The sequence below is a fragment of the Pan troglodytes genome, chromosome 4 (assembly GCF_028858775.2).
Source record: "Pan troglodytes isolate AG18354 chromosome 4, NHGRI_mPanTro3-v2.0_pri, whole genome shotgun sequence".
NCBI classification, from domain to species: domain Eukaryota; kingdom Metazoa; phylum Chordata; class Mammalia; order Primates; family Hominidae; genus Pan; species Pan troglodytes.
This window is the reverse complement of record NC_072402.2, coordinates 53,085,933-53,098,887: the sequence shown is the minus strand read 5'-3', so window position 1 is coordinate 53,098,887 and position 12,955 is coordinate 53,085,933. Positions and strand designations below refer to the sequence as shown.

At 36.2% G+C, this 12,955-nt stretch overlaps 1 protein-coding gene across 2 annotated transcripts in view; it reads left to right on the top strand.

Moving 5' to 3' along the window:
• Positions 1-12,955, top strand: part of ZSWIM6 (zinc finger SWIM-type containing 6) — a 211,061-nt gene that overhangs the window by 185,607 nt on the left and 12,499 nt on the right. Inside the window, exons 5-9 of one of the 2 annotated variants that reach the window (XM_024353416.3) lie at positions 648-827; positions 5,174-5,350; positions 5,624-5,770; positions 9,424-9,570; positions 10,838-11,098. In XM_024353416.3, the coding sequence (XP_024209184.2) occupies positions 648-827; positions 5,174-5,350; positions 5,624-5,770; positions 9,424-9,570; positions 10,838-11,098 (912 nt within the window). The remainder of the gene's footprint in view (positions 1-647; positions 828-5,173; positions 5,351-5,623; positions 5,771-9,423; positions 9,571-10,837; positions 11,099-12,955) is intronic. The other variant, XM_024353417.3, reaches the window with a different exon arrangement.

Here is a 12,955-nt window from a genome sequence, read left to right as displayed (position 1 = left end):
TTGAAAGACGTATTTTACTGGCTTTTTTTTGCCCCAAACTATTCACATTTTACTGACGGATAAATATGCATACTAATTAATAAACATAATAAAGTTTGAAATTATAAGGAGAACAGGAAGTTGTGTCCACTATATGCCTTAATGATTTTATTGTAAAAAGTAATTTTAGAAAGTAAATTCAATTTTTGTGCAGAACCATTTGGAGTGATATATTGCAGTATCCATGTATAGAGTCTGTAAATTGGACACTGGGATTGTATATGTTATTGACATTTTTGTCTAAAATGTCATACAAATAAGAAGTTGATTACTATTGGCATTTGTGAAATATGAAGTATATTTTATTATGTAAGAGTATTTGGATATTTGGTTCAAACTTTGGATCTATTGTCCTCCTTTCAATAAACTCTCTGTGGGATTTGTGGCTTATGTTAAGGAGAATTAAGTTATAAAAATGACCGACTTGGATCTCTTTTGAAATTGTTTAAAATTTATAATTAACTTGATAATTTAAAAAATTTAAATTTAAAATTTTAAGTATATAAATTACATTTTTAAATTTTAATAAATTTAAACAATTTAACTTGATAAAATTGGATGTTTTTATAATTTTTGAACATTTATTTTCCTTTCCTCCTTTAAATTAGGTGCTCTGTGGATGTGTATAGTTTTAAACCCCCACTGCAAGTTGGAGCAAAAGGCCAGTTGGCTAAAACAGCTGAAGAAATGGAATAGTGTTGATGTCTGTCCATGGGAAGACGGAAATCATGGCAGTGAATTACCCAACTTAACCAATGCTCTGCCTCAGGGTGCAAATGCCAACCAAGGTGAGTCTACCATAATGTTCTGCTTAAATTGTAGCTACTTAATTATGCATATGTGCTTATAATAGTAACTTACAATGTATATGGGAAAATGATTTTACCAACTTAAGAACTTACAACTCCAGTACTTAATATGTGTTGACTGTGAGTGTATGTGTGTCTGTGTGTATGTTTTAAATTTAACTGAGATATTTGTATACTTTTTTATATTCTCAGAATATGGATGGATATAATACTTATTTTATATACTAGTATGTGTTAAAATGGCCTATTAATGATTTATTATGGACATTCTTCTCTAATTTAAAAAGATCATGGAGTAGGATGGTTAATATATTACTTTTAAAACAAACTGTCAAGAGGCTTGAGGAGCTATATGTTTTTATTTTTCTTGGTCAATCCATGTTTGATCTATTGCATAATTTAGTCACTTAAAAATTCTTAGTTTTAAAATGTAGTAAGGAAATATTTTATGACTTGACTGAAGGACATAGAATGCTGTTGACATTTTACTGGGAAATTTTTTTATTGTGAGGGGTTGTCTAGCATAGTTGTCCCCACCTGCTGTAGGCTAATAGTGCCCTCCAAGTTTTGGGACAACCAAGAAATGCTCCCAGACATTTCCAAAAGAACCTCTGTCTCATTTCTGTCCTGTTTTTTTTTTTTTTTAGCTTCTCCCTCTCTATTGTACCTATCTATTCAACCCAAGTCTCTCCCATCTTTAAAAAACTTCCTTCCTTGGCCCCATTTTCCCTTCTACCTGCTGCAGAATGTTCTCTTCCCTTTCAAAATGAAATTCTTAAGTAATTATTTCTTGCCAATAGAAATTTTATTAACTAATTCATGACACTATTTTTGCATGATTCAGTGCATTTTTTGGGAGAAAATTTGAAAGATTTTAAAGTCATGATAGAAGCAAGGTGGGAATTAAATAACATTAGGATTCAGAGTCAAGACTACATTCTCTATGTACTAGCCACATGCTGAATTTGTACTACTAGAAATAACTGGAACAATGTGCTGAGTTTGAATGTGATGTTAGTATAGTGTTTTTAGTCTCTGCAAAGAAAGAAAATGATATGTATTACTCCATAGGGACTTTTCCAATCAAAAAGAAGTTTTAGGACTTGAGAAAGACAATTGTCTGACTCTGCCTTGTCTAGAGATATTTGCCATGGGAATTCAATATTTGAAGTCTGTCATATCTTTATTGCCCATGATGATTGTATTTAATAACTTCGAAGAAAATAAATGTATCCCACATACCCCCAGTTTTTTTCCAGGTGCTCAGAATTTTTAAGTTTAATTGTTCAACATTTATTCTCTTCCATTGCTAGGAAAGGGTATGCCTACATCTACATAGGTAATATCCTTAATCCCCTTCTATTTATACTATGTTTCATTTCCCACTGCTTTGGGGGACTGCTACTCAAAACATTTTACATTTTACTTTTTACATTCCATTTATTCTGTTACCCTTGATTAAGCATGAATATTTCATGGCCTTAGAAAGCTGGTAAAAAATGGTCCAGCCTCCAGACTTAAAGAGTTCATTTCACTTATGGTTTGGCCTAGATGATACAATTCGGGACCTTGTTTCTAAGGGCAGTGTTTATAGCTGTTGGACCGAAAGGCACCAGGGTACCTACTTTTAGCAGAATACCCCCATCCTTCTGAGGGGCTGTCAGAAGAGACATGCCTACAGAGGAGGTCTGGTGTTCATACCTGTAGTGCCTTCCCTGTAAAGCTCAGCTGGCTCCCCAGGGTAGAGCTTGTGGTGGCCAATAGAGTCCAGCAGCTGTGCCATTGCAGCTGGACTGAGTGTGCACACAGTATAGGCCATGGACGGAATTTCTTGTGTTTACACATTAGAGTGAATGTGAAGGGCTTATCCAGGCTCTGCCTCTGCTGAGGTAATTTGTTAGAATTAATGAATAACAACATTGCAATCTATACCCTTTGAAAGAGAATAGTTTTTTAATATACCAAAAGTATAGCCAATTTTATAATTTTTTTAGTAGAAGAACAAAAATATCTCCTTTTTACTTAATTTCCCAAGTTTTCCTTAATCAGCATGTATTACTATTTTGTGTACTTTTTGAAAAATTCTTACAAATATGTGTATTTATCATTTAAAAAAATTGATCAAGATAATTATTTCCCTTTTTTCAATCTTACTGCACAATTGAATAGCCACCGACATTCAAGATTTTAAAAAGTTGACTAATTTTGATACCTAGTCAAACCAAATTTTTAATTGTATATCTTCTATGTCCAGCTACATACTTAATTTTATGTGTTTCCCATATTATTACAGGACTTGTCATTTAAATTTCATTTCATGAGTATTTAGCCTCTTTTGTTGTCATTGGTTTTATTAGAGCTAACCATGTTAAAAGCCTAGTGTGTGTACACAACATTTCTCTACACTTATATAGTCACATATAAACATGTGAAAGGTTCAGGTATTTATTAATGTTTTATAAAAATGGAATCATGTTAACAGCTTGCTATTTGAGCCAAATCAATAGGCAGACCTCTAACTCACTCTTTTAATACATGCATAATACTAAGTTGCTCTTTTAAAGTCTCGTTTTAGTTTTAAATTTTGTTTCTATGATTTCAGCTTAACAAAATAAATGAAATGACAAAAGATACTTACATGAGGCTAAAAAACACTTATGTGAGGCTTGGACTTTGAAACATTTGATCAATTGACTGTGAGAGGTCACGGAACCAATTTCTTGCTGGGCATGGGTATGTTTATTCTGCTCAGCAAAAAGCCCCAGTAGATTCAAAATGTCCTTAAATGTAGGACTTTGCCTTCTCCCTTGCAGTTTCACTGTCCATCCACCTCTAGTGAGGAGTCTGGGTGGGAGCCATAGCAGATCATCATTATTTATGCCTCTCAAATGATCTACCACACATGCATTTTGATACGTCTACCATTCAGGTGCAGATAGCTAAGTTGACCTGAGACCAAACTGAAGTAATGTCTCTTTGTTAAAGACTTGTCAAAAGCCTTTCCAAACCAGCTGAAGTAGCTGAATTTTCAGTAAGGATATCTGTGTTTTAATCTCCACTGTCACTGCCTGATGGTGTGACCTTGGCAAGTCACTTTACTTTCCTTGCTTTTCAGTTCCATCAGCAGAGTAAAGGGGTTGGCGTAGATGAGTTCTCCAGTCTCTTCTTCTCAATTCAGTTGTCCTTTGATTTTTGTGTTTTCCCTTATGTCTGTGCTCAGCCAAAGGTCCGGTGACAGGAAAATGAAATCTTACCAATTAAGGAAGCTCCAGATTTTGCTTCTCATTTAATTAAGTCTCAGAACAATGAGAGGTTATATTTGAACTAGGTTAAGTACACATAAATAAAAATAGTTTGTTAACCTGATTTCCAGTTGAGGATTGCTAAAGTTTGTGCCACAGTTGAAGGTAAGTTTAGAGTGGGAACCCAAGGGGTGGGTGTGCAGGTAGAATTTGAACCATATAATCCTTAGGAATTGAATAATCCCAGGAGTTGAGGTGAGAATATCCTTTATTCCCCAAACATTTCTTTTCTCCGTCAGGTCCTGAAACTTGAACCCTCTTCGGAGTGTATGGCTCTGCTCTTTTGTGATGCCCTGGCATACACTATGCTGGGGACATCACACCAGTCATGGAACCTGCCCAGGAGTCAGGAGGCAGCCTGTAGGGGCAAGGTAAGTGCGCTGGTTTGTTTTGTAGCTATGTTGTGTGGCTTTGTGAAATGTTAAATATATGCATTTATGCCCTTTGGGATATAAAGTGATATTTAAGCATTATATCCCAAGAAGCATAATAGTTTTAATTGTGCAAAACCGCACAATATAGTTAAAAAATACAACCAAAAGCACAACCCTTATGCATATCTTTAAAGGCTGACTGCATAATCCTGAAAGGTTCCATGGCTGGTGTCGCATCTCTTGCATAGTGTTTGTGAGAGCTGTTGATCCCATAAGGGCAGCCCACCACAGCACCTCAGAAGTGGGGAGCAGTGAGTTTTCCTGTGACTTTTGTGCCGAGTGGCTCCTTTGAGTGTATCTGGCATGGAAACTAGACTTGACAATTCTTTTTGCAGGACGCCTTTAACCTTAGCTTTAATGGCTGCAGAATGTTTGTGTTTGATAAACAAGTGAGTGAATGGTGGCTCTTGGGCTGACCTGCCTCTTAGTACTTAGAATGTGAGAGTATTCACCCTTCACCCTTCTGCTTAGGGGGTGCAGGACAATGTGTGTGGGTGTGTTCATGAACATCTGGCCACAGAATGGTATGACTGATTTATTCACATGTGAATAATAGCTGACACGGCTTTCTGAATTGTGGAAAAAACAGATTCATCGAACAGGCCACATCGGACAGTGTTCACCCGAGCCATCGAGGCATGTGATCTCCACTGGCAGGATAGCCACTTGCAGCACATTATCAGCAGTGACCTATACACCAACTACTGTTACCATGACGACACTGAAAACTCCCTCTTCGACTCCCGCGGGTGGCCCCTCTGGCATGGTAAGTGACCAAACCGGAAAGACATTTCCATGACTTACTTCTTTGTTTAGTTTCTATAGCATTACTGGAATGGGAGGTGGAGAATTGAAGGATTCAATGGGAGATGGATGAATGCTTGGCAATAGGAGCTGAGATTTTCATTCAAATCCAAGTTCAGGAATGGTTTCTTGTGTCTTTTTAATAGTATTTTGGGAAAAACATCTTACTATTAAATTCTTTTTTTATGGATATATCTGACAGTGGCAACTTTACCCCCTTGACTTTCTGTTTTAGAACATGTTCCTACAGCCTGTGCAAGAGTGGACGCATTACGTTCTCATGGGTACCCCAGAGAAGCACTGAGACTAGCAATAGCTATTGTTAATACATTAAGACGACAGCAGCAGAAACAGTTGGAAATGTTCCGAACCCAAAAAAAAGGTGAATGTGAAGGAGTTTGTTTCCATTGGAATGGGATTCTTAGTGATGACATTACTAGGTTTTGTGTTCTGGGAGAGATGGCTTTTAGAACTAAAACCATAGATGATGGCTTTACTCGCCATTCATTTAAAATAATGGCTGATCTGTGAGAAATTTGGGGCATCTTTTTCTTAGTTGAATGTTGTAAGCAAAGATTTTTTTTTTTTAATCTCTCAGGTTAGTTACTTTTTTAAGGGGGATAATTTTCTTTATTGTTTTAATGACTATTTAGTATGTCTAAATTATTTAAAATGCATGTTAGCTAAATGCCTTATTTTGTGGAAGTGCATTTTAATTCTAACAATAAGGACACAGCCTGTGCTTGAATCCCGGCAATCCTAACGTCCCAAATGGGTGCCTTAGGCAATCAGTTGACGTCTCTGTGATTTTGAATTCTCTTCTGTGCAATGAGGCTCAGTTAGAGGGCCTATCTCTTAGAGTTGTTGAGAAGATTAAACCAAGTTAATTTCTGTAAAGCACTTAAAGCAAAGCTTGGCACAATGTGTAAGCATTCTAAAACTTTTTAGCTGTAATAATTTGTACATCAGGACATGTTACTGTATTTACTTAAAGTGACCAGAACAGAACTGGATTTTTCAAATTCTGTAAATGACATTTGATGAGCTGTCAGCTGAAAGAACACATTTAACTTCTCTTTATCTCAGTTTATTAATCTTTTAAATTTTGAATAACTATTACTGAGTAATAGTAATTGCAAAGGGTTGAATTACATGCATAAGACCCTGATCAGATAAAGAAATGTATATGCTTTTTCTGATTAATCCATGTACATCTTGTTCCTTCTATAGGTATAAATTTTATTTTTATGTTTCTTTAGCAGGTTCGTTTTCACTCTGTGATTTTATTTTTCATTAAGAGGGATAGTTTTAGTTGCTGGGTTTTTGTTTTTGTTGTTGTTTTGGTTATATTTTTGTTTTTAATGCTTGGGTGATTATACACATACTAGAGTATAACTAAAAATTATTAAAAGGCTAGAGGTTGGAGCAAGTGTCTGTTGTAACTTTTAACAGTGAAAAAAAGTCAAAAGTTACAGTTGAACCAAAGGAAGAGGGAAGCTCAGATGGGATTGGAATGTGAGAGCCCCGATTGTCGTGACTTTGTCCAGTTCATGATGTTCTTCATATCATCACTGGTGTGTGCAAAATACATTGCTAGGTACTTTGGAAAATTTTTCTGAAATCCTTCCTCCAACACATACACAGCCTATGGTGAAAGGAATTTATTTCTGAATAGTATAAAGGATAATATTCAAACAAAGAGTGCAGGACTTGTTATACTGTGCAAAAAGAGAGCCAGTTCGTGATGATCATCTGATTTTTTAAAAAAATCATATTATACGTTTTATGAATAAATGTTGATTTTTAAAATTTGTTTAAAATGTTGTAATAAAAAAGGAAAGTGTAAAAATGTTAGTTCCTAACTAACTAATGTTCCTAAACATGTTTACATTTAGGTAAGTTACAGAATATGTTAACTTAGACTCCTTTGATTGTCTTTGAGATAATTCTGTAACCTTTAGGTCTAGACCATTCTTAGACCCATTTCTCTTTTATCTTGCAAGCTATGAAAACTTTTATTTCCAACCATTCTTAGGTATTGCTAGGATTACATATCTATACCTATGTCTTTCCCTACTTTATTTTTGGTAATTGTTTTTCCGTATTTTAAAAATAGGCTTTTCCATAGCTGTTACAAGTCTAAAGTACCATAACAGCTACTTGTTATGGGCCAAGATTAGTAAATGGAATATCTTATACATTTTCAAAATTATTTGGCATGATGTGTTAGCTTATTGATTCTGAAAAAAGATTTATTTGATTTATTTTTGATTTCTCATATTTCCTCAGTTTCCATCACTTGACAATATATTTGTTTATATAAGCACAGCATTTCCTTTAGCCCCATCCATATATACATACACATATATATACATATATATATATGTGTGTGTGTATATGTATATATGCAAACATTTATTTGGTTGTTTCCAGGAGTAGTGCTCATGTTTCTTTTTTCCTACTAATTATGTTTATGAAAGCCAGCGACAGAAACTGAATATAAGGACCTTTTCAAGGAATCTAGGACTCGACTTAAATTTCAATACATTGTGCCAAGCCGTTTTTCCTCTTTTTTTTTTTTTTTTTTTGACATGGAGTCTCGCCCTGTCCCCCAGGCTGGAGTGCGGTGGCGCAATCTCGGCTTACTGCAGCCTCTGCCTCCTGGGTTCAAGCGATTCTCCTGCCTCAACCTCCCGAGTAGCTGGGATTATAGGCACCCACCACCATGGCCAGCTAATTTTTGTATTTTTAGTACAGACAGGGTTTCACCATTTTGGCCAGGCTGGCCTCGAACTCCTGACCTCGGGTGATCCACCCTCTTCAGCATCCCAGAGTGCTGAGTAATACAGGCGTGAGCCACCACGCTGGCCTGTCTTTCATTTTTATGTACTGATAGTTGATTGCTTAAAACCAGAAGACTTGTGAAGGAACATTGGATTCATGGAATGGCTCTTCAGATATTTACATGGCAATATTTTTCTTGTATATTTTATATTGTATGTAAATTTTATTATGTTTTCCTTTAAGAAGGAGCTACTAAAATTGGCCGGGCGTGATGGCACTTGCCTGTAAATCCCAGCTACTTGGGGCTGAGGCAAGAGAATTGCTTGAACCCGGGAGGTGGAGGTTGCAGTGAGCCAAGATCGCACCATTGCACTCCAGACCGGGCAACAAGAGTGAAACTCCATCTCAAAAAAATGAAAAGAAGGAGCTACTATTATTTATTACTTTAGTAAACACTTAGATGTAAAATACTGCATTATTTACAACAATGGAATATATCTTAAACATAGCTTTTTTCCCCAGCATTCTGCAGTTTAACTTGAAAGCATTATATTCTGTGAAGAAAATGAAAAGGATTATTTCATTCAAATTATATATAATCGTCTATTATCATTCCCCTTTATGGCAAAGGTTCTCTCTTAAATGGCTTACAGATTCACACTAAGGAAGATTTTCATAAGGTGATGGGGGTAATTTAAGGATATTCATGTGGGAATACAAGTCTAACCCAAGCTACAGCTGCCTTCAAGTCCTCAATTTACATGACCCAGTTAACACTGATTTAGAGAGGTCTCTTCTGCATATCATGGTAGAGTTACCAATTGATAATTCCAGTGGGACTTCTTAGTCCTCTCTAATGCCCCCTTCTAGGGAAGTGGGGGAGTTGTTCCTAATTTCTCAAAAGAAAATTTGGAATTCATTTTTCCCTATACAACATAATTTAATAGTGTAAGTAGTAATGTTGACTCAGTACCCTAGACACATGAATTAAATAGATGTTTGGGAGCTGTCCTGGAAATTCAGTACCATTTATATTGACTTACAGATGAACCTTTAGAACTCAAAATAGTTGACAAGTTGGGGATTATGGTACCTTTTGATTGGTTTCTTAATTAAAAGAGAATTTCGAACAGAATTCAGAACTGGTTTATCAGGATGCTGCTATTAAATGGTAAAGCCTCTGTTTTCCCCACTTCTTTCCCTTCATCTCCCTTCTACTCCCCCATTTCTCAATTCCCTTTCCTTACACAGAGCTACCCCATAAAAGCATAACCTCGATAACCAATCTGGAGGGCTGGGTTGGACATCCCCTGGACCCTGTGGGCACTCTCTTCAGTAGCCTTATGGAAGCCTGCCGCATTGATGATGAGAACCTCTCTGGGTTCTCAGATTTTACAGGTAAAACCATTGACATTTGTCTCATGTGCTTTTCTTTTTCTAAACCCTGAATGGCAGTAGTCATTGTTTTTCTTTACATTATGTTTTATGGAACCATGTAGTTAACAGCACCTTTGGTTAGCAAGAGAGCAAGAAAATGGGCACTGTCATGCTTTCACGCAGGCTGCTACAAAACTGGGAAAAGTCTTAGAGTTGATAGTTGGCAGCCTGTTTCGAGAATCTTAAAAATATTTATTCTCTTCTAACCAGTGATTCTGTATCTACGAATTTATCCACATTTATGACTACTTCTTAGCATAAAGTTATAAAATAAAGATGTACATCTTAGCATTTAGAACTAGAAAATCTAGTTTAGGTGCTTTTCAAATTTGTCTTTGCATTGAAAGTGACTTGTCACTTTAAATATTTTAGTCTACTTTAAGGGGGAGTATTAAATGTCATTTAAAACTGTTTTATATCATACATTCCTTGAAAGCTGTGTTTTGAGATTTCACTTTGGCCCATTGAAACTTAAGAATCTTGACTAAAAAGACTGCCCAAGGGCAGTGGGTGGAGGTAAGGCAGGGAGTAACGATGTTCCTTTGTTGCTTCCATGGCTGGATGAGCTCAAGTCTTGCCCCTTCATAATTTCCCCCGTGATAGTTGCCTTCATGGACTGTGGGTAACCCAGACACTGTCAGGAGGGTGAAAGGCATGAGTCTGAATTCACTTTCCTTGGGAGTTTGATGGTTGAAGTTTGTTATAATTTATAATAGAAGCACTTTAATGGAGACAAGAGAATGTTCAAAGAATCATTCCTCTTGTGATAACTGATGACTCTTGGATAATAAAAAGGACTTGAAATTGGGTTATATATGTTATGTTCCCTACTGTTTTTATTATGGAAACGTTTTGAATGCCAGGATTTAAAAAGTGGTGAGTGCAAGTCATCATGTAATTTTACTATTGTGTAATTAAATTTTGTTTTTCTCTTAAGTATTCTTAGTTCATATTTTCTTAGATTTATAGTTTTCTTTGGTGATTAATTTTCAAGGGAGAAAAGTATTTGTAATGTTATATCCCCCAAAACGTAAACATTTAATCATTCATGGTCATTTTTAAAAAGATACTGGAAGACTGCACTTTAGCCTAAAAAACATGTTTTCTGGCTTTCTCAGCATTAGTCCATAATTCATTTGCTTGTACGGGGAAGTATAAATATTTGTACTTATCATATCATCTGCAAAAGTAGTTTCTGAGCTCTGATTTCTTTTGTGGCATTTTGCAGAGAATATGGGACAGTGCAAGTCTCTGGAATACCAGCATCTACCTGCACACAAATTCTTAGAAGAAGGGGAATCCTATTTAACGCTGGCTGTGGAAGTAGCCCTGATAGGGCTAGGACAGCAGCGTATCATGCCTGATGGGCTGTACACACAAGAGAAAGTTTGCCGGAATGAGGAGCAGCTCATTTCTAAGCTTCAGGAAATTGAATTGGATGACACACTGGTGAAAATTTTTCGCAAGCAAGCAGTCTTCCTATTAGAAGGTAGCCTGATACAGAAGTTTTCCACTTATTTAGCCAATTTGACTTAGGTGCTAATCTTTCTTATGTTAAAAGTGCTATCTGAATGCATTTAATATGGTAGTTATCCTGATTGCTATAGTCATGGGGTATCAAAGACATGTTCGCTGTCTAAAAAATAGTGTCGCTGAATAAAAAAGCATGGATGTTTAGATTTGTATCATTTGATTTAGGTGGTTATATATGATAGCCTATTACAAAACAGCTGCATTTAATGCCTCAAACCTTGAAAAGAACCTATTTCATTCAGACTGTGTTGTTCCTGAGATAAATGCAATTTATCTCATGCATTATTATTGGCAGGCATGTTCCTATTTCCTTGATCAATTAAATAATAAAACAGTAATTGGCTGGCCTTCCTCCAAATTATTGGCGGTTACATGACACCTGGGTTTTGAATGTGTCATACGCACACGCTAACAAACGACTGAGGGCTGCGCGAGTGAATTTCTGCTGCACCAACTAGTTATTTCAGAGGATTCATTAGGCACAGATTCATCAAGGAAAAAGTTTCATAGAATCTGAGGCACGGTCTAATTTCCTTCTTCTCATAAAGTTAAGTTTTAAAGGGCCTAACAAATTTTGGCTGACAGATTTTTTCCCCTCTGAAAAGGTAAATGTAATTCGTGTGGTAGTGTGATCTTTCGTGCAAATTTAGGTGGTGTGTAACTATTGCTTCTGTCTCTCAAGTACATGTGTGTTATTAGTGTGTTATTATGGGATTCTCTGTGATTGATAGCCTCATAAAGTATGTTATATTCATCTTATGTTCAGAACTACTACATATAGGGAAGGGATTTAGATTTTCAGCACCCCTTTTATTTGTCCAAAGCAAAAGATCTACTTAAAAGAAAACATTTTCTTCAAACATATTTTATATGTTTTAGAAATGCATTTTAAAGGGAAAATGCTCTTCAGGTAAACCTTCTTAATAGCATGCTTAATTTTGGTAAAAATTCCCAGTGGTAATTTTTTGAAGCACTCTCCTGAACCTGTTTTTTTTCCCTGTAAAGATAAAAAGCCCATCTTGACAAATTTCAAGAGTGATCCTGATTCTTCAGTTACTGTTTTCTTTCAGTTTTCTCCCATATAATTCCTTATGCTATAAGCAATGTCATTAGTCACAAGCATTTTTTAAATGCTTTCTGTCACTGACTATACTGACTTTTGATTTCTCTTATACTGAAGTTTAGAAAGAAGATCTGTGATTTTCAAAGTTGATAGTGTGTGGTATCTGTATTTACCTTCCTAAATATGTCTCCATGTCCATTTTTCATGAATATTTTTGAACTTTGCCCTAGTCTTGATTCATCCATCCCTCCCGTCAAACATTTTTATGAGTACTGTGCCTGAGAAGGAGCATTGTTGACTCATCTCTGCCTCTTCTCCTTTCCTGGCCCTGCAAGGCCCACAAAGAGTGAATAGGTGCAGGACAGGAGGCAGTCCAAGGCGGGGAGGCCACAGGGCCATTACTGTAAATGCTAGAAGATTGAGAACTCCATGACTGAATTGACTACACCAGGGCACCAAGTTCTTCGTGCAGTTATACTCTTTGCAAATGTCAGAGGCAAATTAGTTAGCAGGCCCAGATATCTGGAAAGAGGAAGGAGTAACCCAGTATTGTTGCTAGTATTAATCCCTCCTGGCCACAATATTGGATAGATAAATTAGCATATTGAACAAGCACCTCTGGGGAAACTTGGTGCCAAATATCAGTTGTACACTAGAGTCCAGGAATTACACTAATTATTAATCCACAAATAATTATTGGATACCTGACTGAATGTTTTACTTGTTGAGTGGTATCATAGCAAATAATTG